At 42.0% G+C, this 21,618-nt stretch overlaps 1 protein-coding gene across 3 annotated transcripts in view; it reads right to left on the bottom strand.

Moving 5' to 3' along the window:
- Window positions 1-11,071: 11,071 nt before the first annotated feature.
- ING3 (inhibitor of growth family member 3) overlaps window positions 11,072-21,618 on the bottom strand; it is a 26,479-nt gene continuing 15,932 nt past the window's right edge. For all 3 annotated transcript variants that reach the window (XM_019543438.1, XM_019543437.1, XM_019543436.1), the window contains exons 10-12: window positions 18,058-18,250; window positions 16,890-16,928; window positions 11,072-12,004 (exon numbers count right to left, since the gene is read on the bottom strand). In XM_019543438.1, coding sequence (XP_019398983.1) covers window positions 11,888-12,004; window positions 16,890-16,928; window positions 18,058-18,250 — 349 coding nt within the window. In that variant the 3' untranslated portion in view covers window positions 11,072-11,887. The remainder of the gene's footprint in view (window positions 12,005-16,889; window positions 16,929-18,057; window positions 18,251-21,618) is intronic.

The raw sequence follows: 21,618 nt of genomic DNA, 5'->3' as shown, positions 1-21,618 counted from the left end.
TAGGATGGACAAGCAAATTACAGCGCATTAACAGGAATGGGAATTTATAATTAATCAACTGCTCCGTGGTAATTGTCTGTGTGCCTGTACTTACTTTTCATTTAGGTGAAAATTAAACTTTGGTAACATAGTCTTTTAATTGAGAGGTGGACTACTGCAGGTTAGCTTTTATAGAATCAAGGTTTGTCTACCTGGATCTTAAAAACCTCCAAGGATGCAGCTTCCACCACCTCTCTGGGTAACCTGTTCCTGTGCTTTACTACCCTGCCAGTGAGAAAGTTTTTCCTAATATCTAACTAAATGACCATTGTTTCTTGTTCTGTTATCTGCCACCTCTGAGAACAGTCTATCTCCATCCTTTTTGTAACTGCCCTTCAGGTAGTTCAGCTGTTATTAAATCCCACCTGTTTTCTCATCTCCAAGCTAAATAAGCCCAGTTTCATCAGCCTCTAGTGATGTGCCCTAGCTCTCTAAACCTTTCTGTGTCCTCCACTGGACTCCCTCCAATTTGTCCACATCCTTTCTGTAGTGGGAAGACCAAAATTGGACACAGTACTCGAGATGTGGTCTCACCAGCTCTGAATAGAGGGGTATAATCACTTCCCTCATTCTGCTGGCAACACTCCTACTAACACTGCCTAGTATCTTAGCCTTCTTTGTATCTAACCTAAACCTCCATTGTATCCATCATTCTTTAAATGGATAGAAATAAATAGCTTATATATTTCTTAGCAAAAAAAGTAATAAGATTCGGACCTGAAAGCAATTAAAAAAAAAATATCACTTACTAATGTCTAATTTATTATGGAGTAAGAATGGGCACATGGACAATTACCATGAGCGGCTGCTAAGCAGCAGTAGGTCCTTGCCTTTTTTATCTCACTAGTACAATAATTTGTCCACACCTATGTAGTTTACATGTGACCAAAACCTTTTTCTATAATCCCTCTCCAGCTCTCAGACTACCTGTAGATCTATCTAACCATATGAAAAATTGCTTTTCATACTATTACACAGACCAACAATATTGTATGCCAGAATGTAATGTAAATCAATATATTACTATATTTACTCAAATCCAAGCCAATCCTGAACTTAAGACAATCCCCAATAATTAGATTCTATATATGAAAAATGTATACATTTATTATAATTTTCCAGGTATAGAATCTAATTATTGGTGGGTTGTCTTGAATTCATCCCCTTTCCACTGCTATAGCAGGGGAAATTGGGATGATGGGAGAGGTCAGGTAGTCTCCTTACCCTCTGCCCAACCACCATTTTCCCCTCTGCAGACTTCCTCATCTTAGATTTGAGTATATACAGTAGTTAGAATTGGTCCTTAGATGTATGTCACACATTTAAGAAACCTGAGTTTGTCAGTATATAGCACATGTACAATGTCAATATGAAAGTAAAGTGCAAAAGTCTTTATAATAACAGAAGTTGTAGGTTAGAAAAAAGACTTTGTTCAATAAAATGTAATACATAGAGATATCACTATATAGGATATTTGTTTTTTTCCCTGTACAAGCAATGGACACTTCAAGTTATACTTTTAGAAGCATTTTAGAAATCTAATTTAAAAATCTAGTTTAGTAATTTAGTTTAAAAATCCAATGATCAAAACATTCTGTATGGCTATAGGACGAACATTGTTTGAACAGAAAGGAGAATGCTATAGTAGACTCAAGTACTTTGCATATAAAAAGCTATTTATTCTTAACTAATCAATCCATATGATCTTCTGCATCATATGAACATTACATTCAATTATCTTAATTTTACAGATAAAGGAACTGAGGTAGCCAGATTAATCAAATTACTGAAGACCACACTGTGAAGTCAGTAACACAGTTGGTATTAGAACAAAGCAGTTCCTGGTTTCCATGCTAAATCACTACATTGCTTCACAACAGGAGTGTGCTGAACTGTGCAGCTTGTTACCCTGAACATGCTTGACTACTCAAGATATTGAAACTGGCTGAGAGGAAGTGGGTTGAAAGCTGAAACTGAGGGAGGGATATCATGCTGAACTGCTGTGGTAATACATAGAGGAAGTTGAACATTAAATCATCAGTGGATGATTTTAGCTAGTTTGATTGAATGGATCATGTGTCCAGTTGTCATTCAAAGTAAGACTCTTTTGATTAGACAAAGTTTAAAGGAGGTATTTATCAAGGCCAAAATCATAATCTACCTTTTTCTCCTCCACTTAATTTCGAGTTATAATGTACAGACTTTCCAGTGGAATTGAAAAATTTATAGAAACATTTTTATTGCTGCATTTTTACTGTGGAAGTACTTCAGGCCCCAAACACAGATTACAGCCCCCTTGTTTCTGTATGATAATTAGTACAAAAGCTTGCCTTTGTCAAAAATGAAATAAAGGCAATTTTGACCTGACAGATAGAAGGCTTATTCAAGTCTGTGTATAAGGGACAGCACACAATGGTGTAATGCGACTAGCATCACCTCCCACTGCCTGTGGCACCCCAGCCCAAATGACCTGTTGTGTCAATTAAGTGTTGACTTTGGCATGAGTGCAGAGTAAGTCTGAACCTCACTGCTCAGGAGCTGGATTAAGGCACCTTAACCACTCTGACACCATCCCTTGGCCCCTCTGAAATACAGTCAACTCTGGTTAATTTACTTTGGGGATAATTTGCTACAGTGGCTCAATTTACCACTGTTTTAATTTCCCACCAGTGTCCCCTCTCCCCCAGTTTCAGTTCCTAATAACTGGTCAGTACTGGATTAATCACCATTCTTTACATTCCCCTCAGAGCAGTGAATTAACCAGAATTTACTGTGCATTAAACTTCATTTTAATTCACAAAGTAGAGGAGTATATATACTTTTAATAATCAAACTAACTTTGGCTAAGTAAGGGATATGGCAGAGCAGGGCGTCAAACTTAGAATAGCTCATTGAGAGAATCATGAGCTTTTGTAGGCTACAGGCTACCTCATCAGATGCTATGACAGTTTGGCCAAGTTGTTTTCATACTAAAACTGTTCAAAAACAATTAAAATAAAAAAGACACACTGAAGCAGAGAGCAAAGTACTGTTTGTCCTAGGAGAAGATAAATAAAACCAGACACAAAAACAACCCAGGCATAAAATAAGTAGCTCCATAAGTAGACACACACACACACACACACACGAGGTGGGAAGTTTTTTTTTTCTTTTTTTTAAAGACTCTTTTAAACAGAATTATAAACAGACCTTTTTTAATCCTGCCATTATTAGGCAACATAGTATAGTATCTCTTCTACTGTGTTTCAGAATAAGCTACTGCAATTATGAACCATGTATTTTGAATATATTTTCCCACATCAAAGTTTAAGACTTGTATTTGAGCACACTGGGAACAAATAAAATGTAATATTTTCAGTAAGTTGTCTTTAACCTCCTCACACTTAACAGATGAGTCCATAACGTTTCTTTCAGCCCCTTAGTAGAAAATGTAAAGTGAGTGGCAGTAAACTGACAAGTATTTGACAAGTGCTGTAAAGATGAAGCGTATTCCGGGCTGGGTGAATACTGATGGGAGACCTCACCAGTATCATTTTCCAAACTGTTCTAGGTTTCATGCGTACTGAGATGGATGAGAGAATCTCCTCTAATATTCCTTTTCATCAGATAAAGTTGCAGGAGTATAGTTCAACATTCCTTATTGCATATTGGGGTGCTCAGCCCCTACCTCGTGAGCCAAATGTTGTTTGCAGAGCCATCACATCTGGCTTGCGGGACTCTGCACAGGTCAGGAAATTTGGCTGGGAGTGGTAGCCATTAATATGGCCACCTTCCCTCTTGTCAGATTCCCAAACTCCATGCCCAGCATGGCTGGTTGGACCATAAGAGTTCTCTTCCCCGCCCTGCAGGACCAGGTTAGGACTAGGCTGTGCCACTTCCCTCATGGGGCTGAGCCACATCTCCTCCCCCACCACAAGGCCAGGTCAAGCCCCCTTCTCCTATGGGGTTGGATCGGGGCCTGGCTGCCCTTTGCCCTTTGCCCTCCGCTGTGCGGTCAGATAGTGCCCATGGCACCTGCCTCAGCTGGATCTGGCCCATGGATGGACTGGGCACTGTCCATATTGCCCCCTGGGGGAAAAGGTTTAGCACCACTGTTCTACATGCTTTATAAGAGTTAAAAAACTTGTTGGAAAGGGAGGGTTGAAAAGTACTACCTAAAGTAAGTTACTCTTTCAAAGATAATCATTACTTTTGGAATAAGTGTTTCCATATACAGAAAAGAGTAGTTTTGGGAATGTTTTAACAAAATGCCTATGTTGGATAAAATGATCACATGAAGCAGTAAGTCTCAAGGGTAATTTTAGATTTCCCTTTAAACATAAATCTCTCTTAGAATAGTTGTGTTTCCTCTGACTCCCCACCCCATGTGTGTTATTCAGCCAGAAAAATCCATTTTAAACTAAGAGAGGATACACTCCCACTGGTGGATAACATGAGTGGCTGATTCACATTACCAGTTGTAAACATGCTTTTGTTCAAGATTAAGTAATAATGGAAAACATGTCTTCATGAACAGTTTTTCCACCGTTGACAAACTAGTCAAATAATCTGATTATGTATAGAAAGCATCTGTGTTATAGATTGTTCAGCTGAAACAAGCAGATATGCTTGACTAAATTACTTATAAATTTATTTCATTAGTCAAGAATGCCAAATGCAGCTAAATTAATCACAGTGGGTAAAAGTGCTCCAACCCTTTACTGTTTTTACCAGACTTGCCATAATTGGTAAGATCTCAATTTAAGTGTGGTTTAAAAAAAATATTAGTACTCATGTTACAGGAAATTTAAAACCACATGAATTACATTCATAGTTCAGGAAGAATTTCACCTATCCTTGCTGAAATAAATGCAATGTTTTCTCTGACATCAGGGGACCAAATCTCATCCTTGGAGACACTATAAAATCACCTTTAAATTCTAAATTCCCTTTTTCATTTATCTTCATGTACACAAATGGGCCAAAAACAGTTTCTACACAGGAAAATTTAATGATGTACTGCTCAGGAGAAAAATGCTGTTATCTGTTGACATCAAAAAATAGCTACACTGTTCAAGTGGAAAATCTTGTTTGGGGAGCCTAAAAAAGGGGCATACTGTCATGAAAAACAATCAAGAACTTAGTGGAAGTCCTGCCATCATACATACTTAGAGTTCACTTATCTAATGAAAACTGCTTAGCTTTTCCAATTAGAGTCAGCTATCTTTAATACTATATGAATGGGAATGCCTATTTTGTTATGTGCATATTACATTGCTAGAAAACTTTAAAAAGGGGGGAAATATTCACAAATCTCAGAACACTGTAATAGCATAACGCCCCTACAGCCTGTCTTCTAAATTACTCTGTGAAACCAGGATTAAAATGTTAGCACTTTATAAAATCTGAATCAAAACAGTTATCAATTCTAAATCTTGCAAAGAAAGAAACATAATGGACTACAAATTGCAGAGGAAGTTGATAAACAGCATAAGATACAAACTTTAAAAAACATTCTGTTTTAATGTGCACTTAAAAGAGAGGGCATTTAAAAATAACTTAGACTAATATAATTAGTAAGCTATTAAAACAATAGATTTACACCAAGGAGTTCAAATCCAGCCTTTAAGGGAGTAAAGAAACAACTGACTGTTCCGGAATACAAGACATATTGAATGGGAGTATGAAGGTCCCATTTTACAATTAATTACAAAGACATAATTAAGCTGTATTCTAGATTATTGACAGCTTTCACATTCTCACACATCTCCTAAATTAAACAAACAACATTTTATAATTATTTAAAGAAAACTGGTCTTCATAGAAAGTTATGCCAGCATAATGGCCAGCATAATGACACAGTGAAGATTTAGAACTGCTGTGCTTTTATTGGTTTCACTATGTGGATGCTGATACTAAAATAGAATGACTTCTTGTTTATCTTACCATGCTCTGAAGCAATTTAAGCTAAGCCAGAAACAGACACTTTTGTACAACAGCGGGTGCATCTGCACCAGTGTGCAGTAGAATCAGTCTGCTACGCATTAGGGCATTTATACAAATACCTTTTGGTTCTTGGACACACCAGAGATCTGCTGCTTTGGAGTGGACTTGATTAATGGAGTCTGCTCTGCATGGGAGCTGACGCGTACTGCACTGTGCCAATTCCAGTTGTGTAAGTGACAAAATGTGTGTCAACACAGAGAAAATGGTGGCAGTGTGCTTTTGAACTAAAGCACCTCAAGTGCTGGTGCCCTGCCTGAGAGCAAGTGCTCTCAACTTAGGCAACGGGAGGAGGGCGCAGGTGAAGCACTGGTGCCCATCCCAAGAAGTGCCACTGGCACTTCTGAGCTCAGCGTTGGGCTGCAGGGGAACCCACTACCCTGCCGCCAACACTGCCGCAGCCATCTGCTTGGCCTGCCTGCGTTGCCGCCTGTGGGCAGTCATCGGGCCCCCCCAACTTCAGGAGGCTTGTGTCACCTATGCATACAACTTAAGCATCACAAAAAAGGTTTGCCTTTGCTACTGCACATTAGCGCATCTATTGTGCTTTTATCTAGTATGTCACATTAGAGGTACTAAACTTAATGCACGGTAGCAAAGGTGCATTAATGAACATGTAGGCATGCTCCATGAGTGTCCATGTGGATAGTTACATAGACCTCAGTGACTTACTTATACCAGTCTAACTTTGGGCACAGACAGAAGTGCAGCTTCCGTTTTGCAGGAAATGTTCTGAGTTACAACATCCCCCCCAAGACCAAACTGTTCATTTCAGGAGGGAGGGGAATGTAGCAGCTGGCTCCCAGCCTGCAGCTGGTGGTTTCCTCTAGCAATAGCTCCTCCTCCCTCCTGGCCTGTCTGTTTTCAGAATGGGATAGGGGAATAGGAACAGAGGGAGCATATTCTAGGGGTTCCCCAGCTGGCAGTGGAAGGTGGGATGGGCGAATTGTGCGGGGTGCTCCAATAACCTGCGCCACACTTCAGTGGGGACTGAAAAACTCCAGACCAAACTCCCCCACCCCCTTTTCCTCCTCCTATTCTAAAAATAGTTCTGAGGCTGGGAGGCAGTGCAGAACCAACTTCTAGAAGACACAGTTTTCAAATGTCTTCATCTGAACTCTTATTCTATGAGTCTGTATTTTTTCAGGATTGGGCCCTCTTAAAGAGCTTTTCAGCCATGCATTTCTGTTTGGTCTTGGCTGTAAAGCACTTTCAGGGGCCAGATCTGGCAAAAATTGTCATGTCTGCTCCTTTTCTGCATCATAGGCCACTGACATTGAATTAAAGGAGCAGTAGAATCTGATCTGCAATCCCAACAACTGTGCCTCCTGCCGTATTACATATCTATGGTAGAAAGTGGTATTGTGGTGATTGGGGATCATATCTGGGCTCCCATTGCACCAGCTAATAGCAAGCCAGGTGCCCTGTGCACCTCTGGGTGGGAGTGTCAGTCAACTAATGGTACTCCTAGTCCTGGGAGCACACTGGCTACACATGCAATTTAAAACTTGATAGGAATCAGCCACAAAGTTATTACACATCTTTTGTGTAATACTTTTGGGCACTGACAGATATGGAGGAAACCCCCCCCCCACACACACTTTACCAGAAGCAGTAGCATGTTACTTTAATGCAACTCTGCAGTGCCTGTATAGACTGGAAGCTTCAGCAGGGCTTTTTGGAGCCTTTATCTAATAGCTGATTCAAACACCTAAAAGCAACAAAAAAGCCCCACTAAAGTGCCAAATCTATACAGACATTGGGAAAGCCAGGTTCAAGTAACGTAATGCCTCTTCTGGGCATGCTCTGGGCTCGGCGCAGGAGCACACCAAGTTTAAAATAAAGCTCTTTTTTCTTGTATTCATTACCTGAACATGTAGCTGAGATACTGGGTTAATCATGTCTTAAATGTAATATCTGCCAGGGACCACAGACAAGCACTTATTCACCACACAATTGTGCTTCTCTGAAGATTTCTTTTACTCATCAGTCTTAGCTCCTATGCACGAGATGCCTAAACTCTCCTCATTTTCAGTGTTCTCAAGTAGCTCATTGGAAAACCTATCCAAGGTGTCTTCCTGTCACCTGCCACTGCTATTATGAATAAATGTCACCACTCTAGCAGGACGGAGTAGATGATAAAAATTAGCCAGAAAATGCCATTCCCCAATCAAAATGAAAAAACTTTCCTTAAAAAAAAATTGCTAGAAAACAATAATCCTCCAAGCAAACAACCTATACACTTTGAGGTAAAAAGATGAGTGCGATCCAAGTTATGTACAAAGCAGCAGAATTAGAAGACACTTATTTTACACTTTCTTAAGACCACTTGGACAAGATTTTCAATTCTGTCTTACCACCTAAATCCATTGAGTTGAACCTTTAACCAACAGCAATACAAGGCAAATGGCAAGAGTTTGGTCTATCATGACCATATATCAGCAATAGAAAGAGAATACAAATAGACATTTTAGGATGGGAACCATTTTTCAGTTGCATACTTGTACAGTACCTAGCACAAAGGGGCAGTAGTCTGTGCACTGCAACTAAAAATGTAACCCTACCAGATCTGCCTAAACATACAATATTAAAGAATCCAAGGAAAGAAAAAATCCTGTTCAATTACAGGACATCCCAAAGAAAAATCTTTCCAAGCTATGATTTAATCATGTATCATCTTGTTTCTTTTCCCAGCTGATGCATAAAAAACCTTGAAAAAATAAAAAAACCCTATAAAAGAAAATATATAAATCATAAATAAAAGTAAACATGTTTAAACATTAAGGAAAATAAAGAGTCTCTAACCATTCTGTTTTCTTTTGGTCATGGGAAAGTTTGAGAGAGCAAGAGCGCTTTATGTTAAACAGGGAGAGCCAGTGCTTTGCATGCCTTTAAGAAGTACATAAGTTTCACAAAAAGATCACAGTCCTGATGGAAGCAAGGCTAATAGGCAAAGCCATCTTTGCATCCTCTTAATGCTGAACTGCTGAAGCTTCAATGAGACCAGGGCATTCTTCCAACCTTCTTTACATTATCCCAGTTTTGTCTGGAACCTGCATCCTGCAGCCAAGCTTATGACCAGGGATCCTGGTTTTCTCCATTTAAAAAATGCAAATTCTCTGATTGATATATTTACAGTTTTAAAGCAATGTATAAACCTACCAGTGCCTCAGTAACTATAATAAAATAAATTCTAAAAAACTATAAATTTTGATGTTGGGTTCTTTATCATGGAAAATCAGAGCTCCCCTGCCCCCTTTGCTCACCAGGGTGTCCAACTCACCACTTTGTGGTGCCAAGGAGCCCTGATGCCATTGCCTTGCCCATGCCATTGCCCTCCCTCCCCCAACCCTGCTAGTGCCTTCACTCCTGACCCGCAGACTTCATGCCCTGCTGGTGCCCCACTCCCTTCCCGCTGCCCCCTACCTGGGGTCCCCCAGCTGCCAGGGCTATGGGGCCAGGGACCTGTCTGCAGCCCCCTGGCCCTCACAGCAGCACCTGAATCCTGGCTGCCGCTCATGGAAGGCAGCAGCTGCTGTGGCCCAAATGGAGCCCAGTTCCCCCTCCCCCATGGGCACACTGCTGGAGCAGAACCCATGGGGGTGGTGGATGTAGGCCAACAGCTACAGACATGGGGTGGGCAGGACCTGGCAAAGCAGGGCAGGGATGCTCATTGCCACCGCTGGGAGCCCAACACCGCCATGGCAAGGCACTCCCTGCCCACTTGGCAGCAGTAGGGTAGCATAGTTGTGTCCCACATGGCTGCTGGGCAAGCCTTGCTGGTGCCTTGCCATGGTGGTGAGGCTCCCAGTGACAGCACTGCCTTCCTGTTTTGCCTTGCTGCACTGGGTCACACCTACTGGGCTACAGAGGCCCCCAGGGAGTGGGCAGCAGGGTGGGGAGCCCCAAGCCCATATCCACACCCCACCCCACCCATTTCCATTTCAGCAGTGCTGCCCACGGAGCAAGATCAGAGCGAGGGGCACCAGCAGGGCTGTCAGGGCCTGTGGGTGAAGAGTGAGGGGCATTGCCAAGGCCAGAGGAAGGGCTGGGTCTCCTGACCTTGGGCCCCAAGTACCACCCTGACTGGGCAGTCATGCCCAACTCCCCACTTCCCCCCCCAACTATGGGGGCCTGAGTTTCCCCCCTTACCTGGGTGGAGCTCCCCTCTACATTGCCCGGCTAGCACGCGCATGTGTGCATGCAGACATGCACGTGGCTCTGCCTTATTGTCCTCCTCCCGCTCCCCTCAGCCCCTTGCAGGCTGGGATTCTGCCAGCTTGCAAGGGGAAACCCGCTATTTCCTGCAATCTGCGTTTTTCTCCTTAACAAGAGACAATCCACATTTTAAGGCAAACAGAAAACCCAGATCCCTACTCATGACTCACCCTCCCACCATCTGTATACAGACATTCATTTTTACCAGAAGAAATTTCTTTCAGTAGAAAACAGCCTAGGAGCTTGACTGTATGCCAGGGAGCTGCCCTTAGAGGAGTCCATTCCCCCTGCCTGGGAAAGGGGCAGACTGTCAGTTACTGAAAAATAACCTTACCTACTCCTCCCCGCAGCACCTTCTCAAGACAGGCATGACCCCAGCCTTCAGAAAACAGGTCCCCAGGAGAAGTTAAGCCAGGGGAAAGTGTTATCTCCCAGGATAAACTATTGTGGCAGGTTAAACTGATATAACCTAGCAACAATCAGGGTTAAATTTACTCTTGGAGTGGTCATTTTTACTCTGGGAGAAAAAGCCTTACTATCTACCCACTTTTGATTTCTATTGGGAGAATGGCAATTCTCCTGGTAGGAAATAAACATCTGTACCTAGCCCAGATTCCCTAATCCAACATCTATTTGTAAAGGGAGTCTTTAAAGGTTCCTGTATAACTCCTGCAGTGCCTGTACCCAGAACCTTTTGTGTCGAATACATGGAAGAGAATTTTTCTTATATATTGCTATCAAATTGCATCTTCCACAGCATATTTTTGTGGTTGTACGTGAAGAAATGTTTTATGCAAATTCAACTATGTTCTTCAAAGAAACATTTCAAGTGACAGGTAAATTCTAAGGTTTTATTTTTTTTCTGACAAAGTATGCAAAGCATCAATATTGGCATTTGAGGGTTCTTCCTTTTTATTTTAACACCTAATACAATTCCAATTTAAAGGATTACTTGCACAAAAAAATAAACACATTTGGTATAAAAAATTTATCATCACTTTAACACCCTTTCTCTTATGACCTGCACCCTGTTTGGGGCAGAAACATATAAAGACTAATGGCACAAGTTTGTATTTTCTCTAAAGAAGTTTGTTTTTATGTACCCATGTACTCCAGAGGACACCAGCCCGCTTTATACAAGAACCATTTTCTTCAGCCTGCTGAATTTAGTTTCACAAAAGAAACAAAGCTATAAAGGCATTTAAAAACCATTGTCTTATATTCTCTCTTTTTTAGAAGCACTGACTTTTTTGCACCATTTATATACATAATGTAACATAACAGCTCTTGAGTACAGTACATGCAGCAGAATGTCTGTTGAATATAAAACATACATTTAAAATCTTCACTTAGAATCCTTTGAAGACTGAATTATTGTAGAATGCCCACTGCTTAGAGAAAATGGTTGGAGAGTACAAATGTCTGCATATGTTGGCCACTGGAACAATCCAAAGCCAATTGGAATATTTGTAGCACATCAATAGTGCATAAATAATTTACTTACAATATTAAAACACAACTAGCAAAATTAATAGTTCAATATCTTATGACTGCTAAATCTTTTAAGTGGTTGCAAAGAAGTGTTTTGTTTTCTTTTATTAAGTCCTCTATAAAATCTTTAGTATGTACTTTGTTTTCCAAACGAAGTTTATTTATGTCTACTGCCTCTTCTCTTCATTGCAGCAGTACATTGTGGACAATACCATTTTCCTTTTGGAGCCTCTGTCAATCCAACACAGCCATAATGGAACCACTCTATAGGGCACTGTAAAACAAATTTACAGGAAAAGTTTTATTACACCTGCGGCAAGAAAAAGATATCATGAAAACAGAAGCACTGCTCTGGATGATATAATGAAAGCTTCTAACATATTTACTATATGCAAATTAAAAAGGGGAAAAAGTCCAATAATGAGAAGGATAGAGGAAAAACTCCACTTCCACATATACATTCATTTATAAATATAAATTAAATGTCACCTACAACCCTGGACTAATGTACCAAAGTAAAAGTTTAAATCTTTTCCTAAGTTTGAATTTAAACAGTTTTGTTGCATGTTATAAAGCACAGCTGTAATCGCATAATTACTCACCGTGTGCAAGTGTGTTAGGATGAGTTAATAAGCTAAAATTGAATATTTAAACAAGAAAAAACCAAACCAAATCATAGAATAATTTTTGCTGAACTATCATCAATAGATACTGTGCCTGAATGAAGTAAAAGTTCAACTGCTTAGATTTGAATGATGATCTCTCAATAATATATAAGAACACGTACCAATGAGAGTACTATAACAATACAGTAAAAAGGGAAGACAACCTGAAGAGCAACTGAACTGGCACACATATTAACTAACATTAATTATGGTATTTCACATTATACACCTAGGTAAATTTTAGATTCTAATTATAGAATCACAGAAAGGTAGGGTTGGAGGGGACCTCAAGAGCTCATCTAGCCCAACCTCCGACTCAAAGCAGGACCAGCCCTAACGTGATCATCCCAGCCAAGCTTTGTCTAGTCGGGTTTTGAAAAACTCCAAGGAAGGAGCTTCTATAACCTCTCTGGATAACCTGTTCCAGTGTTTTACTACCCTCTTAGTAACATAATTCTTCCTAATATCTAACTTACATTTCCCTTGCTGCAACTTGAGACTGTTGCTCCTTTTCTGTGATCTGTCACCACTGAGAACAGTCTACCTCCATCCTGTTTTGAACCCCCCTTCAGGTAGTTGAAGGCTGCTATTAAATCCCCACCTCAGTCTTCTCTTCTCTAGACTGAATAAGCCCAGTTCCCTGAGCCTCTCCTCACAAGTCACATGCACTAGCCTTCTCACCATTTTTGTTGCCCTCTGCTGGACTCTCTCCAACCTGTTCACATCCTTTGTGTAGTCGGGGACCCAAAATTGAACACAGTACTCCAGATGTGGCCTCACCAGTGCTGAATAGAAGGGAAGAATCACTTCCCTAACAACACACCTACCACCAATGCAGCCCAGTATGCCATTGGCCTTCTTGGCAACGAGGACAAACTGTTAGCTCATATTCAGCTTATTGCCCACTGTAACCCCCAGATCCTTCTCTGCAAAGTTGCTGCCCAGTCAGTCAGCCCTCAGCCTGTAGTGGTACATGGGATTGTTCTGTCCTAAGTGCAGGACTTTGCACTTGTTTTCACTGAACATCATGATATTCCTTTTGGCCCAGTCCTCCAATCTCTCTCAGTCACTCTGAATCCTAGCTACCCTCCAGTGTATCTACTACTACCCCCAGCTTGGTGTCATCTGCAGACTTGCTGAGGGTGCATTCTATGCCATCTTCCAGGTCATTGATGAAGACATTGAACAAAACCAGTCCCAGGACCGAACCCTGGGGCACTCCACTTAATACTAGCTACCAACTAGACATTGAGCCATCATTTACTACTCTCTGAGCCCAATGCTCCTGCCAGTTTTCTATCTACCTTATAGTCCACTCATCCAGCCCATTCCTCCTTAGCTTGCCTGCAAGAATTCTGTGGGAGACCGTATCAAACGCTTTGCTAAAATCAAGTTGCACCACATCCATTTGTCTCCCCACAAAGCCAGTCACCTCATGACAGAAAGCAATCAGGTTGGTCATGCGGGCTTGCCATTGGTGAATCCATGCTGACTGTTCCTAATCATCTTTTTCTCCTCCAAGTGTTTAGAAGTGGATTCCAGGAGGATCTGCTCCATGATTTTTCCAGTGACTGAGGTGAGCCTGACTGGTCTGTAGTTCCCTGGATTCTCCTTCCCTTTTTTAAATATAGGCACTATGTTTGACCTTTTTCAATCATCTGGGACCTCTCCTGATCACCACGAGTTTTCAAAGATGATGGCCAACGGCTCTGTAATCACATCAGCCCTCAGCACCTTTGGGTGCATCAGCTCCATGGACTTGTACACATCCAGCTTTTCAAAGTAGGCCCTAACCTGTTCTTTCAGCACTGAGGGCTGCTCAGCTCCTCCACAAACTGTGCTGCCCAGTACAGTAGTCTGGGAGCTGGGTTTTTTTTGTGAAAACTGAGGCAAAAAAGGCATTGAGCACTTCAGCCTTTTCTGCATCCTGTTACAAGGTTGACTTTCCTGACTTCATCCCTGAGCGATGCTCTATATTCTTCCCTAGCTGTCTGTCCAAGTTTCTACTTCTTATAATCTTCCTTTTTGTGATTTAGTCTGCAAAAGAGTTCCCCGCTAAGCCAAGCTGGTCTTCTACCATACTTGCTAGTTTTCCTGCACATTGGGATCATTTGTTCCTGCCCTCTCAGTAAGGCTTCTTTCAAGTACAGCCATCTCTCTTGGACTCCTCTCCCCTCAGTATGGCTTCCCAGGGAATCCTGCCCACAAGTTCCCCGAGTGAGTCCAAGTCTGCTTTTTTTGAAGTCTAGGGTCCTTACTCTGCTGTTCTCCATCCTTCCTTTCCTCAGGATCCTGAACTCAATCATCTTGTGATTACTGCTGCCCAACTTGCCATCCACTACTACATTCCCCACCAATTCTTCCCAGTCTGTGAGCAGCAGGTCAAGAAAAGCATGGCTCCTAGTTGGCCACTCCAGGACTTGCACCAGGAAGTTGTCCCCAACACTGTCCAAAAACTTCCTGAGTTGCCTGTGCACTCCTGTATTGCCCTCCCAGCAGATGTCAGGGTGACTGAAGCCCCTCAAGAGGACCAGGTTCTGTGATTGGGAAACTTCCACTAGCTGTTTGAAGAACGTCTCATCCACCACTTCCTTCCTGGACTGTTGGTCTATAGACCAGACCCCCACCACAACACCACCCTTGTTGCTGTCCTCTCTGACCCTACCCCAAGACTCTCAACAGGCTTATCTCCAGCTTCATACTGGAGCTCTGAACAATCATATGGCTCTTTATATAAAGTGCAACTCCTCCTCCTCTCCCTCCCTCCCTGTACTTCCTGAACAGTTTGTACCCATCCAGAGAGTGCTCCAGTCATGCAACCTATGCCACGATGTCTGTTATTCCAGTCATATAGTTCTGTGATTGTGCAAGGACTTCTAATTCTGCCTCCTTGTTGCTTCCTACTTGATCAGACAACTGGGTCACACTGCTTTCATATTACCTGAGAATCTGTACTGTTACCTGCCTGATTTTTATTGCTAGTCTCTCCCCACCATGATTTTGCACCACTCAATTTTCTTACAGAGCTCCTCTAGTTTCCAGTTGTGTTGTTAGAATATTCAGCGAGTTATAGAAAAGCAAAATGATAAGTGGCAGATAGCAAAAACAAACTAAGACCAAAGCCCACTAAGACCAAGAGAGTAAAAGTGGTACACCTCTATCAGAAAGCCTCAGACCACAAAAATATGTCACCTTTGTGCTTCCATAAAAAAAAAATTATGGTGGCAGAAAGCTCAGGCAAACAGACATCCAGGCCTCTCATCATGCTGCAAATGCCGAACATTGTGGCCATGACAATAGGTGGTAAAATCTGTGTTTTTTGTGGAGGATACTGATTTGCTCTCCAGCTGCCCCAGGCAAGCACTCCCAGGGCTTCAGGAGCCCCATCTTGTGCAGGATTTGTCTTGTGGAGCCCTGAGAGTGCCTGCCCAGGTTTCTGTCTGCATAGACATGTCCTGGGAATCTCGTGGCAGGGGATTCCCCAAGCATATGTACTGTGCTACTGCGTTGACTCAGGGTGTGCTTCTGCAAGTATGGGGACCCTAGGTTCCCTGGTTTACAGAGGGCCACTCCAGGAATCCCTTGGATGGGGGCATGCATTCCCCAGGAACATTAACTGCTTTGCTGCATTCCAACTCACAGCACCTGGGGTTCCCCTGTTTTTAGCTGTCCCACAGATGGGGCACCAGAAGTAGCAGGGGCCTGACCCTAAGGGACAAAGGGCAAGATCTGTGGTGCCCAATAAAGTGTATTAGCTGTGCCAGGACACATCCAGGCACAGATGATCCTACTCTAAGGACAGTGTCTGCTTACAGACTCTGTATTAAATTTATATCCAGACTGATCCCACTCCTTGTAGAAACAGGAGATTAACACCACCACTATTATTACCAGTTTGTAATACTATACTTAATAGGAAAAATAGTGCTTAGTTGTGGAACTATTTAAGTCTGTCCAATATGAGGGCTTAGGACTGATTTCCATTTTTGGAAGTTTATATTTACCCCCATTTCCTAGGAAAAATATGTAGACTGATTTCAACTATTAAATTTGGATAGAAAACAATTTTTAAAACACTTAGAATATTTTATCTATCCATCCATCCATCTCTGTGCCCATTTTCTACTTAGACAAGAGTCTGCCAAATTACTGCAGGATCAAAGATAAAACACAAGCCCCCTCCCCGACAAAACCAGAAACACAGTGAATACTGGAATACAAACCATAACAGGATGCTGATCTTTCCCTCTTGACATTTTTATTGCAATTCCCTTTCAATTCCTTCTCTACTTTACTGTGCTGCAATCATTTTTTTCATTTCCATACTTTTAAGCTAGCTTTTGAAAAAATATCATGACTTATTAGTTTTCACTTTAGACTGAAAAGTAGAAAAGTTATTTTAGCCAACATAAGTTGCAGTGTTTCGCACACAAAAGCCCCACACAGTGTAGGAGCACAACCCTCACCCCACGTCTTTAGCATTTTGTTACTTACATCTTGGTTATCGCAGCCCACCATTTCACCATACGATACCTAAGTTAAAGAGTAAAATTTAACTATTAATATAGTGACTTATTAGTATTTACAACATTATTTAATTTTTGTATAAACTATTTTTTTATTGACAGAAGTTAAAGGAATACAACTAGTTATCTTTTGCAAAGCAGTGCATCATTGCTATCAATGTACAAAACCAAATGATTTTGGAGATTAAATGTCTTATGCATAACATGAATTTTATTTTTGCATATCTGAGGTTGGATAAGAAAAGTGAACAATTCTATCTGACCACACACAATGACCAACACTGCTTTAAGTCTGAGCTGACAAATATGAAAAGAATGTCCTTAGTTTCCCTGTCAGGTGCACGTTTTAGAACAATGTCAGACAGCACACTTGTTTTTAAAAAAGCAAAATTCTTTCATTAAATTTTATGAAATTCTGAAAACATTGTTATTTATCCTTAGTTGTATAGGAGCTTGTTTTCATGAAACACAGATCCAATGGGACCATTTCCCCATGTTCTTCCTCCCTGAAATTGCCTATTTTAAGTGATAAACTCAGGGTTGCTGGTTGTAGCTGTACTGGTCTAAGGACACAGGTAGACAGAGTTCATTGGGTAGATGTGGTATCTTTTACTAGACCAACTAAATAGCTGGAAAAATTGTTCTTTGCAAGCTTTCGAGCACAAGCACCATTCAGGAACAGGGAGAATCTGTTGGTGTTTTGTGGGCTCTCCTAGGTGGAATAGGAGCCAAAATGCAACATGGAGGTGTAAAGTGATAAACTCTGCATTTGTGTTCGCTGACTGTGAACAAAGCAAATTCAGCTGCAAAAAAAATGCTTATTAATTCAAGTGTTGAGAGTATGTTTAAAACTGTTCCTTCTCCCTTCCCCCCCCCCAATAAAGAGGAAAGAATGTCCTGTAAAAAAGACAGTGTACTGGTTGCTGTCATTACCAGTGAATCTAGATTTGAGTCGCAACAAAGTATTGCATTACCGTTGCACCCCAGTGCTTCAATACTCTTTGTTTACATCACCAATTAGCATATATTGACAATGTTAGATAAAAAAAGTATGCATTGGAAAGCTGAGCTCTAAACTCATCTGTGGTCTAGAAAAAATGATATCATACTGAAGAAGCAGTTCTACTTCTACTTACCTGATTACAAATACAGTAGCGTGGTTCATTTGGATCATAAGTCCAGTCAGCTTGGTTGTTAGAATCAGATTCTGGTATTACTGCTGTTTGCTGCGATAGTTCTTGTGCTAAAGCAGATGACGAAGAACACGATGACAAAGAGGAGGAGGAGGAAGACGATGAGGACTGTTGGCTTGAAGACTTATTATTGTTTCTGAAAGATGAAGAGATACAGTAAAAAGTCTTTTAAAGCAAAACCTGTTCATTATCAAAGATATAAAGTATGGATAGGGCTAGTATTCAGACTGATCTAGACTAACTGGAGGATTGGACCAAAAGGAATCTCATGAGGTTCAACAAGGACAAGTATGAAGTCCTGCACTCAGAATGGAACAATCCCATGCATCAGTACAGCCTGGAGGGCTGACTGGTTGGGTAGCAGCTCTGCAGAAAAGGACCTGTGGGTTAAAGTGGACAATAAGCTGAATGAAGCATCAGTGTGCACTTGTTGCCAAGAAGGCTAACAGCATACTGGGCTGCATTGGTAGGTGTGTGGCTGGTAGGTCAAGGGAAGTGATTCTTTCCCTCTATTCAGCACTAGTGAGGCCACATCTGGAGTACTGTGTCCAGTTTTGGGCCCCCCACTACAGAAAGGATGTGGACAAATTGGAGAGAGTCCAATGGAGGGCAACAAAAATGGTGAGGGAGTTGGAGCACATGACTTACGTGGAAAGACTGAGGGAACTCGGCTTATTTTGTTTAAAGAAGAAACGGAGATGGGACTTAATAGCAGCCTTCCACTACACGAAGTGGGGTTTAAAAGAGGATGGAGCTAGACTGTTCTCAGAGGTGGCAGATGACAGAACAAGGAGCAACGGGTCTCAAGTTGCAGCAAGGGAAGCTTAGGTTAGATATTAGGAAGAATTTTCTTACTAGGAGGGTAGTAAAACACTGGAACAGGTTCCCAGAGAGGTGGTAGAAGCTCCATCCTTGGAGGTTTTCAAAATCCAGCTAGACAAAGCTTTGGCTGGGATGACCTAGTTGGGGCTGGTCCTGCTCTGAGCAGGGGGTTGGGTTAGAGGACCTCCTGAGGTCCCTTCCAACCCTCATTTTCTATGATTCTATGAGTGCTGAAAGGAAAGTCTGAAGTGCTCACCCATGCTATAGTGCTCATGTCATGCTAACGAAATTGTTTCTTGCTACCTTCTAAAATTTAAACAGAATACTGTATGTTCTTGTGCACTACGTGCCTCCAATAACACATGCACATTGTTCTGAGGAGGGCAAAATGATAAAAAAGATTCTTCCAGATTTATGGCTGCGTAGATGAGTGACAGAATCTAATTGTCATGTCACGTACACTCCCTTTGCTGCTTAGCCAAAAGGTGAAACAGTAGCTTCTGCTGAAAACTAATTTCTGTAGGTGGATATATGATTTTTGAAAATTGCTAAAAAGAGTCAGCAGGGTTGTGAAATAGGAGAAGAGACCAAAAGTAACTAGCAAATGGCAGAATTAGGTTAGTGTATTTAGTGGAACTTGAGACTATTAAAAAAGAGAAACAATCTTTAAACACCTGCGGAGTAAAGAACAGTGATCCATTAAGGCAACTGATTCCCTCAGCTGCCTGTACAGAAATGTCAGTGCTGTTGTCAGGGAGTTGGATTTAAACTTTCAAAGTGAGATGCTTCTATACTAGGGAACCCCCCCCCCCCCAAAATCAGCTTAAGATGCACACCCCAATTCTGGAAGAGTAATTTTTGTGGGGGAGGAAAGGCGCACATCATATATAAGTAAATACAGCAGTGGTTTATTATCAGAAAGTGACTGTATTTTTCACTACAGAAGGACATGTTACTCCAACTGATGGATTTTAACAGTGTAAAACTATCAAAACCATTTAAACTTTACCTGCACTGCTTGTAGTGAAAGACCGATGCCAATGATGCATATTCTAACTTGCAAGTTAGAAGTAAAAGAGAACATTCACATAAATTTTATATGCATAATATGCATTAAGCAACTGCTTTTTGAACTAGTCATTTTACATGCTCTTCCACATGTGCGACCACTGATACTCTACAGCAGTGGTGTTAAACTTATGGCCTGTATGTGGCCTATAAGGCTTGTGGAGAGGCCAGGAATTTGGGGGTTGAGTTAGCAGATGCAGGACCTTCTGCTGAAATCCAGAGCATGGAGCTGCCTTGACAATGCATGTCAGCAGGTCGCGGGGAAACAATGGCTGTGTAAATCCCCAGTCATTGCCACATCGGGATCCAGTCCATGAAGTGGAATGAGTTTAAAACACGCTCTACGGTAAAAAGAAAACCGCCTTCAAAGAAATACTTTAAACCCCGCCCCCCCCAACATGTTTTGGGTTAGAGCAGTGGTCTCAACATTTTATAAAGTAAAAGCTCCCCTCCACACCTTTTTTGAGTTTGGCAACACCCCTAAGTTGAAAACCACCACCGTGTACTGCCTTTGCTTACTAGGGCTGTGCGAAATACCATCATTTTGACGTCTGTTTTGCCACTTTGAAGGAACCATGTTTCATTTCACTGTTTCGAAGCACTGTCCTGTTTTGTTCAGTTAAAACTGTTTTGCCATAGGCTACAATGGGGAATCATGAAAATGCCTAAAACGTTGTAATTTGTTGCCTGATTCAGATGCAAATTGCAGGGATGGCAGCCCCTTTTGAGGGCATGAAGCCTCCAGAGTTCTCTCAGAAACTGCACCTCAAAGTTTCAAAAGCAAAACACAAGACACTTGGAGGCAGCAGCAGCCTCCTGTCATCTGGGTGCAGATGCGGGGCCTGCACCACCAGGAGGACTGCAGGGCTGTGCTGGATTCCTCCCAGGGGTGTGGGCCCCTGGATCTGTGCTGGATGACAGGAGGCTGCCACTACTGCTGGGAATGAAGAACCAGTCACAGAACAGCCTGGCAGCAGGGGGTAGGCAGACATAGGGCTGTGTTCTGCCTCCTGCTGCTGAGCTGAGCTCCATGGGGGTTTGGAGCTACTCAGAGTGTAGCCCTGGCTCTCCCCTGCCCCCCCGCCATCAGGCTCCATTGAAACTTGAAATGAAATAAGGACACTCAAAACATTTCGAAAGCTGTTTCAAAGCTTTTTGTTTCATTTTGATTTTGTTGTCTCAAACTCAAAATGCATTGAAACAGCTTTGAAACAAAATACTCAGTGAAATTTTGCAGGGCCCTACTGCTTACCTCACTGGTTCTCAACCAGAGGGCTGCCACACACTCCTGCCTGTATTAGGATTTTCTGATAAATGTAAAGCATGCAGGAGCAGAGGCATAACTAATGAGTTTTATGACCCGGGCAAAATTCCTCCATTTCCCTGTGGGAGGGATGGAGATGGTGGGAATCACAGAAGTAGGGTCGGAAGGGACCTTGTAGATCTTCAAGTCTGACCCCCCGCCTGGGCAGGAGAAAAGACTGGACTCAAATGAGTCCAGCCAGGTAGTCATCAAGCCTCCTCTTAAAGATCCCCAGGGTAGGAGCCAGCACCACTTCCCTTGGAAGTTGGTTCCAGCTCCTAGCCGCCCTAACTGTGAAGTAGTTCTTGCGG

This window comes from Crocodylus porosus, unplaced genomic scaffold (assembly GCF_001723895.1).
Source record: "Crocodylus porosus isolate Cpor-Errol unplaced genomic scaffold, CroPor_comp1, whole genome shotgun sequence".
Classification (NCBI taxonomy): domain Eukaryota; kingdom Metazoa; phylum Chordata; order Crocodylia; family Crocodylidae; genus Crocodylus; species Crocodylus porosus.
The sequence above is the reverse complement of the archived record's forward strand: the minus strand, read 5'-3'. Positions and strand labels throughout refer to the sequence as shown.